The sequence below is a fragment of the Myotis daubentonii genome, chromosome 10 (genome assembly GCF_963259705.1).
Source record: "Myotis daubentonii chromosome 10, mMyoDau2.1, whole genome shotgun sequence".
NCBI lineage: Eukaryota > Metazoa > Chordata > Mammalia > Chiroptera > Vespertilionidae > Myotis > Myotis daubentonii.
This window is the reverse complement of record NC_081849.1, coordinates 27,672,840-27,691,596: the sequence shown is the minus strand read 5'-3', so window position 1 is coordinate 27,691,596 and position 18,757 is coordinate 27,672,840. Positions and strand designations below refer to the sequence as shown.

Below are 18,757 nucleotides of genomic sequence, written 5' to 3'. Positions count from 1 at the left end.
AATTTTTTTAAATGTTTGAAGCCAATATGGCAAAATATAACCATTTGTTAAATAAGTAAGGTGGGTGTTCAGATGCTCATTATATTATTCTCTGTGCATTTCTATATCATTGGAATATTTCATAAGAAGAAATTATTAGAGAAAAAACGTTCCAGATTAATGGCAACAGTAAGCCTTTTCCTTGCTCAGACATGCCACTCTTTCCCACTCCACCCCCAGGAATATGCTGCGCCTCTCCTTCAATGAAAGGTGGCTTCTTACAGGCACTGCCACCACTGCAGTTGACTCTTTGGTATGACAACATATTAAAGGCAAGGAGGGTAAGTGAGAAGGAGAAAGGATAGAGAAAGGCAAGGAGAGAAGGTGCTGGAAGACGTGGGAGGGACAAATCACAGGGAGCTCCCCTGAGCCCACCTGCCTTTGAAACTTGGTTCAGCCACTTACAACCTGGGTGGCCTTGAGCATCCCTGCATTTTCTCTTCTGCGAGCTATGAATAAGAGTGCCCACTTCCAGGAGGTGCTAGCAGCATTCAACAGGTTAACGCAAACAAAAAGACCTTTGAATAGTATTGGCGCATAGTAAACTCTCAATGTTTCTGAGAAGTTTAATTTTAATTTTTCAATCACAGTTTTCTTTCAATCTTATTTTGTGTTATTTTCAGGTATACAGCATAGTGGTCAGACAACCACATCGCTTACACAGTGTGCCTGCCCCCAGTATTTCCAGTAGTCACCTGGCATTATTAATGACTATGTTGTTACGCTGTGCTTTGCATCCCCGTGATTATTATCTGACTCCCAATTTGCACTTCCTAATCCCTTCACCTCTTTTTCCCAGTCTCCCAGGCCTCCTCCCCATCCGGCAACCACCAGTCCTCTCTCTGTGCCTATGTAAACTCTCAGTACTTATTGGTTATTATTATTATCCTTTATCTTTTTAATCTTTGTCCCCACAGCATAAACAGAATTGTCCCATGATTAGATCAAATATGTGGGGGGAAACCCTGTGGTGTGCTTGCTGGGGTCATATTTCCTGGTGATAATCTGCTCCTGGCGGAATGTGTAGCTCTACATACGGCCGCCTGGATTCTGGCCAAGAGGAGGGCCAGGCTCAGTGTGATTTCAGACAAGCTCAGCTAAAATAAGACTCTGGCCAAGAGAGTTCAGTGAAATGAAGAGAGAGACTCTGTGGGGTCATCCCATCAGGAGATTCAGCTTCAATATTCTGCTTCGAAGGGAAAGTCCTCCAAATGAGAGAAACTATGGAGAGAGCAAGCACAAAGAAAAATATGTCAATATTAAACTCTGGTTCAAAAGGCATTCTTCTCTGGTGTATCCTGTGGTCTTTGTGCTCTCTCAGTCTCCCCCACAAAATTCTGTAAGAACACAAAGGAGGCCCCACCTTGATCTTCCATCAAATTGATCTGGTGGGTGTGCTAGGAACCAGGGCACAGAATAAACTCAGAGTAATAGCTAATATTAAGCCTCTCCTCACTCATCCTGCTCCAGCCCCAGTGGCCTCCTTACTCAACTCCTCTAAACACAGTTCCACCTCAGGGCCTTTGCACTTGCGGTTCTCACTGCCTACTATGCTATTCCCCCAGACATCCACACGGTTCATCCCTCACCTCCTCCAGGTTTCTGTTCAACTGGCATCTTATCAGCAAAGTTTCCCCTGATCCATCCTATTTAAATTATCAATCCCAGCCTGGCTAGTGTTGCTCAGTGGTTGGACATTGACTTATGAACCAGGAGGTCACGATTTGATTCCTAACCAGGGCACATGCCTGGGTTGCAGGCTCCACCACTAGTGGGGGGTGTGCAGGAGGCAGCCAATCAATGGTTATCTTTCTTCATTGATGTTTCTATCTCTCTCTCTCTCTCTCTCTGGTTGCCATAACATTGTTCACTGTTGCTTATCTCTCTCTCTCTCTCTCTCTCTCTATATATATATATATATATATATATATATATATATATATATATATACATATACATATATATATATATATGTATATATATATATATATATATATAATTTTTTTTTTTTGCTCAATCCCTTCATCGACTTTGATCCAGTCCCCCAACCCCTCTCCCCTCTGACACTTGTCAGTCTGTTCCCCGTATCCATGCCTCTGTTTCTAGTTGTAGGATTCAGTCTTAATTGCATGTTTATTTTGAGTTTATTTCTGTAGTCCCTGTAGTCCCTCACCAGGATGCAAGCCTGTGAAGGCAAGAACTTTGACCAGTGTGCTATCTCAAGCACCTAGAAAGTGCTTGGCACATAGTAGATGCTCCATAAACATTTATTGAGTGGATGAAATTAATGATTCTGTCTTCTCCCTAGTTACATGTCCTTTCTTAAAGTTCTAGCTCTATATCTAGAACTTCAGACAACATACAGCTGTTAGGGATGCGTCTTTTCCAGGTACTCCAATTTTAATTGCCAAACTACCAGGAAATAGTATGTAAAGATAAAAGTACTCCCAGGTGCCTTCCAATACTTCCAGCTGACCCCCTATCCATTTAGAAAAACTCCTGGTGATCCCTCCTCCTCCTTCACTTAACCCAGTGCCACTTACAAGACCCCATCGAAGGCCCTCCAGTTTCTATTTAAGCTGAGAATGGTCCTCATCTCCTCGTCGTTCAATTTAAAGTCAAAGACCTGGAAAAGAGAGAATTCCAAAACATCAACGCCAAGCCCATTCCTGGTATGCTTTGAGATCTGTCATTCTCACCAGAAGCAAACTCACATAATGGGGCCGCAGCCTTGCTCCCATTATGTCCACTGGATACGAATTTGGCTCTAAATTAGATCCTACGGAGACTGCAGTATTGACAGGGTTTAGTGTTCCCAAGGGGAGAGTGACCAGGCTTATCAGCACTACCCATGTCTGCGCTCCTGACGGGCGGGTCTTCAAGTGTGGTCCATGCCTGCCTACTGCTGTGTGTGGCCCCAGAACCTAACTGCTCAGGGGCAACCGCAGGTCTTCTCAGTGGTGAGAGGCACTGCTGTGCTCAGACCTAACAGGACTCGCCCGCTGCGCCCCCAGCACATCCTAGGCCCGCAGATCATTCTCTCAGCTCCACGGAGGACAGCTCCCTGGCCTGAAAGATGGCAGGGTGGTGGGAAGGGGGTGAGGCTCACAGACAACGCAGGGATGGGATGAGAAGCCCAGGGACAGAGTCTCTCCCGCCCCCTCCTCCACTGAGGAAAACCAGGGCCACCCAGGTCAGCCAGAATCTGACCTGGAAGTTCTCAACGATGTGTGCCGGTGTCGTGGACTTGGGGATCACGACCACATTCCTCTGGACCTGGAACCGGATCAGAACCTGTGCAGAAAGGGACATCGTGTTCCCACTTATCTACAGGGACGCCTCCCCTACGAAAAGGAAAAATAAAAAACCTGCCGCTCACTGTGCCTCTCGTTACAGCGGCTATATGGACTGAGCACTTCGTGCCAATCCAACACTTGCCGAACCTCTGCTCGATTATCTCCCCTAATCCTCACAACCTCCCTATGCTTCCCTTTAACACATTATTTTTTTAAAAAAAGAAGAAAGAGAGAGGCTTGGGACAGTGTTCGGGTCATACAGCTGGTAAGTGGTGGAACTGGAATCTGAACCAGCTCCAAAAGTCACGCTCTTCCTGCTCATCTCGAGGGCTCCGCTGCAACTGTGAGAGGGACGCTGGCCTTCCTTCACTGATGACCATGGTATTTTCTGGGCTGCAAAGACACTTCCAAGGAAAGGCCTGGGGGGCTTCCTCTCCTGTTCACTTCTCTTCCAAGGAGTTAAGTGAAGCCAACATAAGGAAGAAAAAACCAAAATGGTTTACCGGGGCAAACACACACACGCACACACTGTACCTGCGCTGTGGTTTTTTTGTGTTTTGCAGCAATCTCCTTAATCTTGGGGTCCTCCAGCAGGAAAGGGTCCTCCGGCTTGGCCCTACAGGCAGAAGGAAGGTAGAACGATCACCATTTTATCATATGCGGGGGAATATTACTACAGTGAGGGGCCCAGGGCTGCTCATCAGTCTTCTCCACATGGGAGATGAGGTGGGAGGTTCTGAATGCGTGGGGTCTCGCCCCTGAGCTCCACGGGCTCTGAGCCGCAGCACTTTGCAAAGGCAAGCCCAGCCCTGGGTGGCTGACCTGGAGCATCCTCAAGGGTCAGGAACATTGCTGTTTTTGAAAGTTCCCATTTCCCCCCACTGCTTGGCTATGCCAGGCATATGGCCTTCAACATGTTTTTCTTTCTGAGGGCTTGTAGTCTAAGACCAACATGAGCCAATTATGAAATACGTTTTTAGGGTATCAAGAGAAAAACCCTTCAGATGCCATACCACGGTCTACTCAGAGAGCCCAGAGGGCTGTATGCCGTGACAGTGATGCCCTTGGAGTAGCAATACTGGATCAGTTTCTCCTGCGTGAGGTATGGGTGACACTCAACCTGCAAAAGCAAGCAATCCCTGTCACTCGGCAGCTGACCTGCTTTATGAGCTGTTCTCAGGGGGTTCTACACACACACACACACACACACACACACACACACACACCCTGCCAGACAAAGACCAGACTGCCCCCTGCTAACCCAGACCCCAAGAGCTGCCTCATACCTCCCCAAAGTGTCCTGATCACTGAGCCCTGAGATAAGTAAGACTCAGTACATAACACAGAACTTGGCCCCCACCGTTTAAGACGTAATGGGCAGGATCATTACACCTTACTGAGCAGTTTACCTGGTTCGTCACTGGTTTGTGTTTCAGTCCAGGTTTGTTCAAGAGCCTTTCGATCTGGATGTGGTTGAAGTTGGAGACCCCGATGGCTTTCACCAGGCCCGCATCCACCAGCTCTTCCATGGCCTGTCACAGAGAGGAGCAACTCTGGGCATCCCAGAGGGGCTCCGGGGACCTTGGCTTGGCTTAGTCCTCTCTGGGACAGGGGAAGCTGGCACATTGTCCACCATCCTAGGGTTAGCTGAGGCAGTAAAGGGAGATTTCTATCTAACCTGCAGGTCGATTCCAACCCTCCTGCCCTTCCTCAGACCTGATGAAACACTAGGAGTAAAAGATGAAGGTTTCATATGCTTGCCCTTCTCCTCTCCCCCATACCTGGTGGCTCCGGGTAGCCCTGGAAGAGGAGAAGCATCACTTGTCTGGGTTCTGGGTCAACCTCTTGCATACCAACCGCGGCTTGGTTTTGCACATCAAGCAAACCGGGGGAGGTCATGCAGCCTGTGCCCTGGCAGGGGCACCCAGGCAAGAAGTTGAGTGGAGCCATAATCTGGCCACCATTCATTTAGCAAGCTGTGTCCCTGGTGCCTGCACCCCAAGGAAAGATACCTGTTTTATAATATTTAGTCTATAAGGGGCACTTTTCTGAGCTTGCCCAAAGATACCATATCTGTTAACAGCAGCCCCCAACTCAACAGGTATTTATTATTCCCTTATTCCAAATCCATTCAAAAGACAGCACTGTGACTATCAGAATATATATATATTATTATTTTGCAGAGAAAAACGACAGAACTGCCATAATTCACACCATCATAAAAGCTAGGAGGAAAAATCTGGTAGAACCAACAACCATAGAGATATCCTATCTCCACATCTCAGAAATAATTCCTAAGATATTTAAGAACTCACATTTAACCAGGGTAAGATATATGACAGAGCCGTTACCAAATTTAGTGCAGTGGCTGAGTCTGCTGAAATTTTAAGCTGTGTTTCAGGTCTTGCCACAATTTTCATGTTCAGGAATAAAACATTCATTGAGTTGAGTCCATGTACATAAACCATTATATTGTTTATGAAATCATCAATCCTGACCTGTTTCCCTCATAAGAGGGTGTTTGTGGTAGTAAAATAAATATGTAGACTTCTTTCCTACAGTTAAGTATGAGAATTCTTTATTGTTTTTTGTTTTTATGGCTACAATTTTGTCACTAGCAAAGAAAAAGTAATATCTTTTCTTGAAAATGCAGGCTTAGTACTTACATTTATTTTAGTAAGTATATCAAACAAATATTTAAGACTCGGTAGTTAGTGACTTGTATGATAATTAAGGTAAAAAAGAATACGCAAATCTAAAAGAAGCATTTTTCAACCTGAAACTTGAGTCCTCTTTCTAGAATGTGGGCTCATCAGCTCATACCTTGTTCGGCAGTGATGTTCTGTCGCATTTACCTTGGATTCATTAATTATGTGATCAAGATAGTAGAATGTATGACGAATTGATGCCTTCAGAGGATTTTCCCAAAAGTATTTCATTTATTGCTATTTACTGTGTCTGGCTCCTAAAATATGATGTTACTTAGTATGGATCTTAGTTACACAAATCATTGCTGTCTTATTATTGCTAATTTTGACTTACAGAGCCTACGTGTAAATGATATATCCTCGCCCATCAAGTCCAATGGTAATACTGAAGCTCTTTAGCATGGCTGGTAGTTTTTGCTGCCTTTTTTTCCTTTTACCTACAACCCAGAGAGCTTCATAACAGTCTTAGAAACTCACCCATAGAAAACGGGATAGTTTTCTCCATACTTTGTTGTAATGTAGCCTTTCTATTGCTAGTAGACAAATTTCATGATTTATTTGCCAAAGATAATTCCCTTCAAATACATTTACAAATTGTTAACCTTGCCATTATTCAATGATTAGTTTTCTGCTTTATTAACCTTTTCCCTGTTATCAAATCAATTTTGCTATCTAAATTTTCTTACTGCTACTCATTGAAGTTCAAAGCAGCAATAATGCTGTGCTTACAGATAAATACTTTTAAACAAATAATGCACAGAAAAGTCAACACTTAATTATGTCAAGTATTAGAGGCCCGTTGCATGAAATTTATGCACAGTAGGGTCTCTAGGCCTGGTCGGCGATCAGGGCCAATCTGCTGCCACTGCCTGTAACCTCCCTCTGCGGGGCGACTGGCAGGATGATCGGCGGGGCCCCGCTGGCACCTGCCTTGGCTGGCCTGGGGCCTGTGGGCTGGGGGCAGCTCCTGCATTGAGCGTCTGCCCCCTGGTGGTCATTGCACATCATAGCAACCGGTCATTCCACCATTCGGTCAATTTGTATATTAGGCTTTTATTATATAGGATAAGTTCTTCAGAAAGGTTAGGCTTAACACTTACTACACTTTTAAGCTGTAAAATATGAGCCACATGTGTCCCACACCAAAAGCTGACAAAGTAACACAGTGAACTCTGGAAGCTTTTGTCACTATTGATTTGTCATTTGTTCATTCACTTTCATCTCTACTAGCATTTGCAGGAGGACATGTTAGTTTCAGGGAGTGGGGGGGGGGGGGATGAGCAGAGAAAGACATTCCTTAATTCAATTTTGAATTCAAATTATGTGGGACAGGTCATTATCTGACCTGAGAAGCGAGTTGCTCATATCCCCCAATATTGGAACATGTGTATTCACTGTGTGCCAAGCTCCATATGAAGTGCTTTGGTAGGTGGGGTATTTGGGACAGATCGACCGGGGTTCATCCAGTCCCAGCTCTGCCACACACTTGCTACATGACCTGACAAAGTCACCAACCTCTTGGGTCTCAATTTCCACATTTGTAAAGGGGGATGATCATAGTACCTGCCTCTTAAGCTCTGTGACTGAAGTTCCTGGTGCTTAATAGATGGTAGTGACCTTAATCTTTAAATTGCCATATTCTAAAAGATATATATTATTAGCATGTATTATAAGATTTTTTTTTAAGGGGCAGAAACTGGGGTTCAGAGGGATTAAACAACTTCTGCTAGGCTATTCAGCGGATACGTGCAAACCCAGGGCAAGGCCTCTGTTCCAAATCCCTCTTCCTGGTTTGAGGACATCGCGGGCATCCCCTGGGTGAGGGGCACTGTATTCCAGTCTCCTTTGAGAACTCAGTCTTAGCCTTTGAAAACACAAGTGGTGTCAGGTGGACCCTCAGCCAAAGGCGATTAGGAAGGAGTTTAAAGAATGAGAGAATGGTGGCAATGATAAAATTCAACAGCTCCAAGTCCATGGGCTCCTTCACACCCGTGTAGACAGACAGGCCCTTGTGGACAGAAGGGAAGGGTTCACTCCCAGCGCACTGAGAAGAAGATGGAACTTACCTCCCAGGCATCCAAGAATGTAAATTTACTGGAGAGGACATTGCTTTCCGTAACATTGAGGAGAGAGTTTTGTCCAGGCTGAAAATGCAGAACGAAGAGCTCAGTGCATTGTTCATCTGAGCACTTGGTTTGTTCAATGAGACTGCCGGGTCCTAACTCATGCTAAACACCCACACCTTCATCCTATTTTTTCAAGTTCCAGAGTGCCAACTTCAAGAATGTGAGTTTGAATTATCCTAAATATTGTAGGATAAGTCCTGTAGCATAAAACATATATTTTTATATTTTAGAAACTGCTGGGATGGTTTTAAAATCTATTATGAGCACATTCCAAAAGCCACTGTTGTCACCATGGGCACTGTCTTCATACCCAGACCCTATAGATACTTGGGGACAGACTTCAGTTTCAAAATCAACCAACAAGGGTTAGCTCCCAAAGAAGTGGTGTCCTGGGGGAATACCATATATTGGCCAAATTCTATTCTTGTAGCCTCAAGAAGCCTGGAGTTAGGGATGGTACACTATCCTTGCCATAGCTGGTCAGGAGGTGAGAGAGCCAGGAATTTGTGTCCCTCCGGTCTGCCAGGTTCCGGCAGGAGCAGAGCCCCAGGACACGAGGGCCATTTCTTCAGTGAGGACTGGCTGCCTTCCAGCAGGACCATACCTGGGCTCTTCTCCAAGGTGGCACCCCAGGGCACCAGAGGGTTGAGCCCTGACATATCAGCATGGAAGAGCTCCCCTGGGAAGGGAACTGTTGGCCTGGGATCAGGACGAAGGAGATGGGGCAGCTGCTGCTTGCCTGGACTGCCAGAAAGCATGCTTCTCCCAGACTGAGAGAAGGCCTGGGCCCGTGGCTGTTTCATGAGCCACACGTGGACTCGGCTCTTCTTCCAGGTTTTCGTCTCCTCCCGATAACCTGCAGCTCAAGTCACAAAGTGCAAGGCCTCCTGCTCTGTCCGCCCCATGCCCAGCCCTGGCACCTACTTGGGAACTGGAGATGGGGACAGGAAGTCGCTCAGACCTGGGATCCCTGTAACCCCTGTGGCCAGTGAATGAGGTAGAGGTCCAGGTAGTCCAGTCTCAGATCCATGAGGGTCTTCTGACAGGCTTCCTTCGCTAGGGTTCTCTCAAAGAAGCTAGCCCACAGCTAATGAGTGAAAGGCAAGACGTCAGTACTGGGGAAAGGAAGGCCCCGCGACTCACTCTCCCTGCCGTGGATGTATACCCTGATCTAACCAGAGGCAGGCCTTTTAGAGCAAAGTGGGTTAAGACACATGATCCAGGTATTGGAGATCACCAGGCTGCTCAGCAAGTCAAGGACATTTTTAAGTGTGAGGACAAGTTATTTTTTCAACTCTCCTGGCCTTCTGTCTGTCTCGCCTATTGTTTAGCATATTTGAGCCCTGACTCGGTATTTGTGTAATGCCTAATTCTCTTCCTCGGCTACCGGCTTTCTGAGGGCAGGAATCGTGTGTAGCTTTTAAATGTCAAGCATTTTGAAGTCTTTGGGAGCAAATGGCCCTTCCTCTGCATTTTCATGTCTCCGGGCCCATGGGCCCCAAGTGTTGACTCTTTAAGAAGTTTATCCAGGTTCCACCACTGCATACAGTGGATCTGGGCACTTTCCAACTTCCTGTAACTAGTGTTTGTTTAGCAAGTTGGATATAATATAGATACAGTGATTCTCACCTCTCTCTCTCACCCTGCCCTTTATTTAAAACTAGAGGCCCAGTACATGAAATTCCCGTAATGAATTACAAGAGGGATGTGCAACAGGGAGCGGGCCTAAGCCAGCAGTTGCACATCCCTCTCGCAGTCTGGGATCCCTCACTGGCAGTTGAGAGGCTCCTGCTACCGCTGCTGCACTCACCAGCCATGAGCCCGGCTTCTGGCTAAGTGGCAGTGGGAGCTCACTGACCACCAGGCGGCAGCTCCTGCGTTGAGCGTCTGCCCCCTGGTGGTCAGTGCACATCATAGCAACCGGTCGTTCTGGTTGTTCTGCCCAATGGTTGCTTAGGCTTTTATTATATAGACTAGGGGCCCGGTGCACGAAATTCGTGCACTGGGTGTGTGTGTGGGGGGGGAGTGTCCCTCAGCCCAGCCTGCCCCCTCTCACATACTGGGAGCCCTCAGGCGTTGACCCCCATCACCCTCCAATCGCAGGATCGGCCCCTTGCCCAGGCCTGACGCCTCTGACAGAGGCGTCAGGCCTGGGCAGGGGACCCGCATTTCCCCCTATCACTGGTTCTGCGCCCAGCCCAGACCTGATGCCTCTGGCCCAGGCATCAGGCCTGGGCAGGGGACCCCCAGACCCCTCCGATTGCTGGCTCTGCCCCTTGCCCAGGCCTGATGCCTCGGCCAGAGGCGTAGACCCCCATCACCGTCCGATCACCTGATCGGCCCCTTGCCCAGGCCTGAAGCCTCCGCCAAAGGTGTCAGGCTTGGATAGGGGACCCCCATCTCCCCCCGATCACTGGCTCTGGCCCCCGTCCAAGCCTGAGGCCTCTGGCCCAGGAATCAGGCCTGGGCAGGGGACCCCCATCTCCCTCTGATCGCTTGCTCCACCCCCCGCCCAAGCTTGACGCCTCTGACCCAGGCTTCAAGCTTGGGCAAGGGGACCATCATATCCCTCCAATCCCCGGCTCCACCCCCTACCCAGGCCTGATGCCTCTGGCTCAGGCATCAGGCCTAGGCAGGGGACCCCCAGACCCCCCTCCCAGGCCTGATGCCTCGGCCAGAGGAGTTGACCCTCATCACCCTCCGATCACCAATCACCGGATTGGCCCCTTGACCAGGCCTGAGGCCTCCGGCAGAGGTGTCAGGCCTGGGCAGGGGACCCCCAGCTCCCCACGGTTGCAGGCTCCGCCCCTGCCCAGGCCTAACACCTCTGGCCTAGGCGTCCGGCCCGGGCAGCGGGGACCCACAGCTGCAGCGGCCCCGCGATCGTGGGCTTCGCTTTAGGCCCAGGCAAGGGGCCCCTAGCTCCTGGGACTGCCAGCTTGGACTGTGCCCAGCTCCCATCGCTGGCTCCACCCCTACTTCCTGCTATCACTGGCCAGGGCGGCAAAGGCGTCTGATTCTCAGATCATGGCTGGGGGGCAGGGCAAAGGCGACCCCAGGGCCGCCTTTGCCCTGCCCCCCAGCTCTTAGCTCCCCCCTGGGTTTCCGATCACTGTCAGTGGCAGGGGGCTTCTTCCTGCTTTCCCTTTCGCCTCCCTGCATTGTGCCTACATATGCAAATTAACCGCCATCTTGTTGGCAGTTAACTGCCAATCTTAGTTGGCAGTTAATTTGCATATAGCCCTGATTAGCCAATGAAAAGGGTAGCGTCGTACGCCAATTACCATTTTTCTCTTTTATTAGTGTAGATAACATTTTGTAACTCACCTTTTACTAGACTGAACTAAAATAAAATTTGCATGTGACCACAAAAAAACAATCTGGCCATTTTCCAAAATACCTCTGGGCCACAGCCATTGAGACCAGTGCTGAAAGGCAGGGTTTTAGGATCAATCCTGACTGCACCCTTAGCCTTTGGCTATCATGGGGCAGGTGGATCCCATGGATGGAGACTGCCCCCATGGCTCAGTGGAGCCCTCCCCACTAGGGAAAACTGCCTGGAGATGGGTGGGTGGCAGCAGTATCTCCCCACACCAATGCTGTTCGACAGTGTGGATATGTGTCTATCCAGGGATGTCATAAAGGCAGGGATGAAGAGGGCTGGGAAATGATGCTAGAACTCAGAGAAAAGGCTGGCAGAGTTCTGGGTGCTGACCACATCCAAAGCCTCCCACCTTTACTTAAAGTGCAGTCCTCCCAGCAAAGGAGACTGGTACTGGAAAATAATCATATTATTTTAAATCTTAGAACACAAATACTTAAGTGAATAAGGGGTTAACTTTCTTACATGCGAACTAGAGGCCTGATGCGCGAAATTCATGCAGGGGCTCCGCCCTCGCAGCCCTGGCTTCATCAGGGAGGTCGTTTGGCTGTCCAGTCTAATTGGTATATTACGCTTTTATTATTATAGATAGGGGGTTACGTTTTTCTTAGTTTCCTTTTCAAGGCCTGTGCGAAGCGACTGAGGAGGAGACTCAGCTGTGAATCCAGCAAGCAGAACCAGTAAGCACAGTCAGACCGACCCACCAGGAGTCAAAACATCATGTCATCAACATCATCTCATCAATGACTAAAGGACAATAGCTGATGTCTGCAGCCCCCCAGGGCTGCACGTAGCCCCCCAGCCCTTTCCCCTTCATAATTCTGTCCCCTGTACCTTGCTGGGAAGGCAGGATTTGATGCTTGTAAGCACCCTGTGTTCTCGGTTGGCTGGCCTGCTCAATAAATGCCTAATATGATTTAACCCTGCCTTCGTTACTGGACAGAGCGACAGGCAGCCCGAGCCCAACCGGGGGTTTCCTGGTAAGAGTACCTTGCTAACGATGAAGAGGTCCTCCCGCTTCACAGCCTTGTCTTGGATCTTCTCTTGGATGGCTTCTCCGACCTGGTTCTCATTACAGTAGTAATAGGCACAGTCGATGTGGCGATACCCTGTGTCAATGGCCACCTTCACAGCCTCCTTGACTTTGTCTAGGGGGGACTTAAGAGAAAGACCACATATATCATATCCCCAGCCCACCTTCAAAGGGCTCTGCTCCAAGCCTGGCTTCTCCCAACCAAGGCTTCACTGGGGTCACTTTCCAGGGGCCACCTGGGAAGAACAACACGCTTGGAAGACTCCCCAAAGGGGATGAAGGAAAAGTGAGCTCACTTCTGATTATGGCCTCATGGCCTAACCTAGCTCATAAAAGCCCATTTCCTTCTAATCCAGGGTAACCCTCCAGCTCTGCAATGTCTCCAGGTGTGCGGGGGAGCGATGGCTCCAACAGCAACCCTTCTAATGACCGGGCTGAAAACTGGATTCTGAACCACCCAAAGGAATCTACCGATGGAAAATGGTCATTGCAGCAAAAACTAGGCTCGTCGCAGACTAGGTGTGAGACCTGAGCAGATGACTTACTTTATCTAAACTTTGTCTGCAAAATGGGAATGATACTAGTTGCTGCCCCGGAGGTCATCGTGTTAACTGCCACAAGGAATGTAAAGTTCTTAGCACAGCACCCGGAACACGGCAGGGAGCAATTTGTCGTCACATCTGTATCAAGGTCAAAGCTCTGATTTGAAGCAAAACAGCCTCATTCAAGCAAGAGAAGCTGGGACTGAGATAAACTGGAGGAGAACTGCTCACCCAGATTGACCAAGAATGCTTCCTGGGAATGACCCGATCCTGGGACTACACGGGATTCTGCCCTCTAACTCAGCGGTTCTCAACCTGTGGGTCGCGACCCCTTTGGCGGTCGAACGACCCTTTCACAGGGGTCGCCTAAGACGATCCTGCATATCAGATATTTACATTATGATTCATAACAGTAGCAACATTAGTTATGAAGTAGCAACGAAAATAATTTTATGGTTGGGTCACAACATATGGAACTATATTTAAAGGGCCAGAAGGTTGAGAACCACTGCTCTAACTCAAGAGAGGAGATGGGAAAGATTGAGTGCAAGAAGGGCGGAGACAGAGGAGAAAGAATCAGCAGAGAGGCAAGAGAGAAGAAATGCAAAGATTGCTCCTATCACTGGTTAGGATGTGAGAAGAAAGATTCATTTGAGGTAAATGCTGAGAAGAAACAAATCTGCTGGGATAGACTCCCCATAGGTGAACTGAGAACCTACATTTTATAAATAATAGGAGTCTAGAACAGCCGTGGGCAAACTAAAAAAAAAAAAAGACCGTACCCTTTTATGTAATGATGTTTACTTTGAATTTATATTAGTTCACACAAACACTCCATCCATGCTTTTGTTCCGGCCCTCCGGTCCAGTTTAAGAACCCATTGTGGCCCTCGAGTCAAAAAGTTTGCCCAACCCTGGTCTAGAACCAGTTGCTGAGAGGGGCTCCTCAGGCATTCTGTATACCAGGAGGGACCGTAGGCTGAACTCTCAGTTTCCTGCACTACCCCTGCTCCACTTATTTACATTACTAGAGTCCCGGTGCATGAAATTAGAGCATGGGGTGGGCGGTGTCCCTCAGCCCGGCCTGCACCCTCTCCAATCTGGGACATTCCTCTCACAGTCTGGGACTGCTGGCTCCTAACCACTCACCTGCCTGCTTGCCCACCAGCCTAATTGCCCCTAATTGCCACTTCTGCCTGCCAGCCTAATTGACATCTAATTGCTTCCCTGCCAGCCCGATTGCACCCAACTGCCCTCCCCTGCAGGCCTGTTTGCCCCCAACTGCCCTCCCCTACCGGCCATTTTGTGATGATGTCATGTGAGGGCATCACGCCACCTAAGCTTTTATTATATAGGATATTTACATTTGTTATACCACCATCTAAGCCAACAGCTGTAGGGAAGCTCTGAGACCTACACCGACCAATCAGAACTGCGCAATTTCTATATTTCTATACCTCGTTTACATAAAATGGACCTAATTGGAAACCTGTGTGGGAACTTTCCCCTGCTCTGGCCAGTTTGCTCAATGGTTAGAGTGTTTGCTGGCAGATTGAAGGGTCATGGATTCAATTCCCAGTCAAGGGCCTGTTTCCTGGTTGTGGGTTCCCCAGTCTCAGTGAGGGCGCGTTTGGGAAGCAACCAATCTCTTTCATGTCGATGTTTCTCTCTCTCTCTCTCTCTCTCTCTCTCTCTCTCTCTCTCTCTCTCTCTCATTTCCCTCCACCCCCCTTCCCTCCCTTCCACTCTCTTTAGAAGTCATTGGAAAAAATATCCTCCAGTGAGGATTTAAAAAAGAGTGTCCTCCCCTTTGTCTCAGTGGAACACCATTTAGGTGGCTACCTGAATCTGTATCCTGGGCTGCAGCTCCTTTCTACCCAAACAAATGGTTCTTATTCTTGGTTACAGTCTGAAATTAAGGTTGCTTTACATTGGAAATGAGAAAGAAGGCCCAGGAAGGTGATGGGAAGGCATTTAAAACTTAGCCTAAGAGAGGCTCCAGGATCTGCTTCCCTGAACTCTGCACAGTGCCTTTCTGGGTTTTGCTGGTTGAGAGGAGCACCTCAGCCCACACTGGGACATCCCCGCTGTGGGCACAGTACCGCTCAGACCCCGGGGTGCACCGCAGTCACCTGGGGATCTTGCTAAACTGCAGATTCCACCTCAGTAGCCTGAGATGCGGCCTGAGCTTCCTCCCACATTTCTAGCGAGCCCCAGAGCAGAGGGGTGTGGGTACACACCGAGCAGCAAGGAGTGCCCGGCCTTCTGCGCCCTGACATCCCCCTCACCCCCTTTCAGTAACCTAGAGCCGGGAGTGTTCAGAGGGAAGGCTGCTGAAAGAGAAACTGCCCTGGAAAACCACCGGGGTTTTGTGCAGCTTGAAACTGGGTACTTGCTAGTGAGCTCTCACTATCACCGGAAAAAGCCAGACTTGTAGTTTTGCAGCTCGAATCATCCCTGAGAAAGGAAAGTCACCTCGCATCTCCCCAGACCCCTGACTCCCAGGAGAAAACGCCCAAAGCCCCTCAGGGAATCGTGTGTGATTTACCTGCCAGGTGCCCAAGCCCACGATGGGCATCTTGGCTTTGGTGCTGAGCCTCACAAAGGTGGCCATGGCTGTGCTACCGTTCCGAGTGCTCAGGTGGGTGGCTGTGCCCAGGTAAGGCCCGGCAGCGGGGAGGAGCCAGAGGTTGGTGGCTGGCGTCCATTGCCTGCCCTAAACCTAAAGTCTGTCCAGCCCTTTGCAAGATTAAACAATATTCATGAACCAGCAGCACTGCAACTTGGGGCACAGTTTTCCCAGTGACAAAATGCATATTATTATTTATGAGAGTGATGCTTAAGGGGTTTCATCAATTTTCTTTTTACTTTTGCTAGTTTAATAAATGGAAAATAAAAGTACATGCATTTTGACTTATTCTTATCAGATTGGTCTACAGTTGTATCTTTTTTTTCCTCCAGAGCATAGAAATTATCTGTTAACCACATGGACAAAATCTTTATATGCTAATATTCTTCATATATTTATTTAGAATGTGGGGCTTTGAATAGTTGTAGTTATAATAAACTTTTAACATTTTTGAGAGTTCCTTAAAAAATAAACTTTGTGATAATAAAATGCCACATGTTTATTATAGAAAATTTAGAAGATGTAAACGATTCTAAATAAGGGAATATCCAATACCTATTTTCTCACCACTCAAGAGTGGTCCCATGCACCAAAAGGTCACCAGTTCGATCCCCCTTCAAGGCATGTGCAGGAGGCAACTGATCAATGTCTCTCTCTCTCTGTCTCCTCCCCCTTCCTCTCTCTCTCTCTCTAAAATCAATAAAAAGAACATATTTAAACCCATCAATGAGTTTCCACTCCCCTTTCAGTGAAATACAGCCTGTGGATCAAGCCTTCACGGCCTCTGGACTCTGTCCCTTTACTGCCTCTCCGACCTTGTCATGGGCCACCCACCCTTTGCTCATAATGCGTCCCACTTGCAGGCCTCGTTGCTGTTTCTCTAAGATTCCCAGTTCTTTCCTGCCCCAAGACATTGGCACTTGCTTTCTGGGTGCCTGAAATATTCTCTTACTTGCTCTTAGCAGGGCTGACTTCTCTCTTCTGTCCTGACTCAAATGTCTCCTCTGCGCTGAGGCCGCCTTTCCTGACCTGTCTGTGTTAAAGTGGCATGCCTACCCTCTCCCCCAACTCGGCTCACTGTCCAGCTTATTTCTCACGTCAGCTTGTTGCGATCTGAATTAATGTGTTTGCTTGTTAATCTCTTTCTCTCATCACTTCCTGAAGGAAAATCTTGTCTGTCTTGTTTACCACCATCACCCCACTGCCTGGGAGAGTCCCTAGTTGCATAGATGTCCAATCCATCCTTCAGAAATGAGTGAATGACTGTGGTTGGTGAAAGTCTCAGTCCTATAATGCTTAAACATTTGAGTCAGTACAATGTTTAAAAAATAGCCAACAGGCTGTCCTCTTGCTGCTGACTCTAGATCTACTCTTTCATCATATCCACAACCAAAGGAAACGTTACCTCTCATGTCATTCCCGTGTGCAGCTGTTACCACTCAGGGTGGCTGACCGTGGAAAGTTCCAGAGAAGTGATGTAGGCTAAAAGGTGAAGGAAGGAGTATCTAAGCAAAAGTCACAACATCTCACTCGACCATATTGTTTGGCAAACTTTCCATTCAAACCAGGACTGTTCAGCCAAACAGCTACACAAACAAGCAAATCTCGGTTAAATTAGAAAAGGCAGGTGGAGACGCCCCCCGCGTGTGCTGTTTTCTGCTTAAGTAAAGATTAATTGAATGAATGGGTTGTAGAACACCCAAACCAACAGGGAGATAAACCACCAGGAGTAAAGGGAACTTTTTTTTTTCCATCTAGAAAAAGTCAGAGAAATATGACAAAAAGAAAATAAGGTTCAGTAACAGAAACTCTATTTTTACAATAGGTATGAGTATGTTAAATTTTGCTGGGGTCCAGCCCCAGCGGGTCCAGGGGTTCCCCAAGGTGTGGACGGAGTCGGCGAAGAAGGAATGACACGGAGGCAGTGTTCAGGTGATCATCATAGCCAGGTTCTTCACTTTATTGTCATCTAACATCTGTATGTATACTATTTGGTCTTAATCCTATCCATTCTATTCAAAAGGTTAGGGCATTTCTTATCTCCATTCCAAGGTTACTCTATTGTTCTATTAAACTACAAGGAAGAAGATTATGTAGCTTAAGCGTGATTGTTCGCAGTTAAAGTGATTAACTACCCCTCTGGCACTTAGTTAAGGGGTTTACTGATAAAAATCCTCACCTAGGGAAACAATCTTTTTGGAGAGGTGACCTTGGTTAAAACACACAGCCCTTAAGAAGGGGAGCAAACATACCAAGAACAGCATGCCATATACGCCAGGTCCCTTGAAACATCCCTGCAGGGACTGCCTCAAGCAGCCAGGGTGGATCGGCTTCCAGCAAAATTTACCTATTAAAAGAAAGTAAATTGTCATCTTCCTATTGAGCAAGGACACTGCCCTATCCCACAACTTATTATTTCATGGGCTAACCCTTCCTGGGAGCTTGCAGCTCTTCTGGAATTGTGCTAATATTTGGGGAACAATTACTCTGGTGTCCCGGAAGGGTGCTTCATAAAAAAATTATGGGGTGGCCCTGGCCAGTGTTGCTCACTGGGTAGAGCACCAGCCTATACACCAAAGGGTCTCGGGTTCGATTCCCAGTCAAGGGCACGTCCAATCCCCACCCCCAGGTCAGGGCACCAAAGGGTTGAGGGTTTGATTCCCAGTCAAGGGCATGTACCTGGGTTGTAGGTTCCATCCCTGGCCCGTGTCGGGGCACATGCAGGAGGCAACCAATCGATGTTTTTCTCTCATCTCTCCCTCTCCTCTCTCTCTCTCTCTCTCTCTCTCTCTCTCTCTCTCTCTTCCTTCCCCCTCCCTCCCATCCAACCTCTCAAAAAATAAAATATATCCTCAGGTGAGGATTAGAAAAAAATTATACATTTCTTTTTGTCAGATCTGCAAAAAAATATCTTTTTTGGTGTGCTACTAGTAATTACTTTATGTGTGCCATGAGATGGAAAAGGTTGAAAATCGCTGCTTTAGATTATTCGTGCTCCTGCAT

The 18,757-nt window shown here is 47.8% G+C and overlaps 1 protein-coding gene across 3 annotated transcripts; it reads right to left on the bottom strand.

Moving 5' to 3' along the window:
* Positions 1-578: 578 nt before the first annotated feature.
* LOC132242777 (aldo-keto reductase family 1 member B15-like) lies at positions 579-18,097 on the bottom strand. 3 transcript variants are annotated; one of them, XM_059711831.1, is made up of 11 exons: positions 16,707-16,933; positions 15,674-15,864; positions 12,542-12,709; positions 9,131-9,256; positions 8,110-8,187; positions 4,745-4,867; positions 4,349-4,455; positions 3,870-3,951; positions 3,250-3,333; positions 2,583-2,665; positions 580-1,260 (listed from the first exon to the last, which is right to left on the bottom strand). In XM_059711831.1, exons 2-11 carry the CDS (start codon positions 15,737-15,739, stop codon positions 1,218-1,220), a joined length of 960 nt encoding a protein of 319 aa, XP_059567814.1. In that variant the 5' UTR covers positions 15,740-15,864; positions 16,707-16,933; the 3' UTR covers positions 580-1,217. The 3 variants fall into 3 exon arrangements, with proteins under 3 accessions (XP_059567815.1, XP_059567816.1, XP_059567814.1); XM_059711832.1 differs by lacking the exons at positions 15,674-15,864; positions 16,707-16,933 and adding an exon at positions 18,007-18,097 and having other exon boundaries at positions 579-1,260; XM_059711833.1 differs by lacking the exon at positions 9,131-9,256 and having other exon boundaries at positions 579-1,260.
* Positions 18,098-18,757: the final 660 nt, after the last annotated feature.

What these genes read in the sequence shown, in the direction of transcription:
- LOC132242777 (XM_059711831.1), bottom strand. Translation starts at nt 15,739, where the DNA reads ATGGCCACCTTTGTGAGGCTCAGCACCAAAGCCAAGATGCCCATCGTG. An exon ending in TGGGCTTGGGCACCTGGCAG is followed by an intron (nt 12,710 to 15,673) that starts GTAAATCACACA and finishes CTTTCTCTTAAG; the next exon opens with TCCCCCCTAGACAAAGTCAA. An exon ending in ACCTCTTCATCGTTAGCAAG is followed by an intron (nt 9,257 to 12,541) that starts GTACTCTTACCA and finishes TTCACTCATTAG; the next exon opens with CTGTGGGCTAGCTTCTTTGA.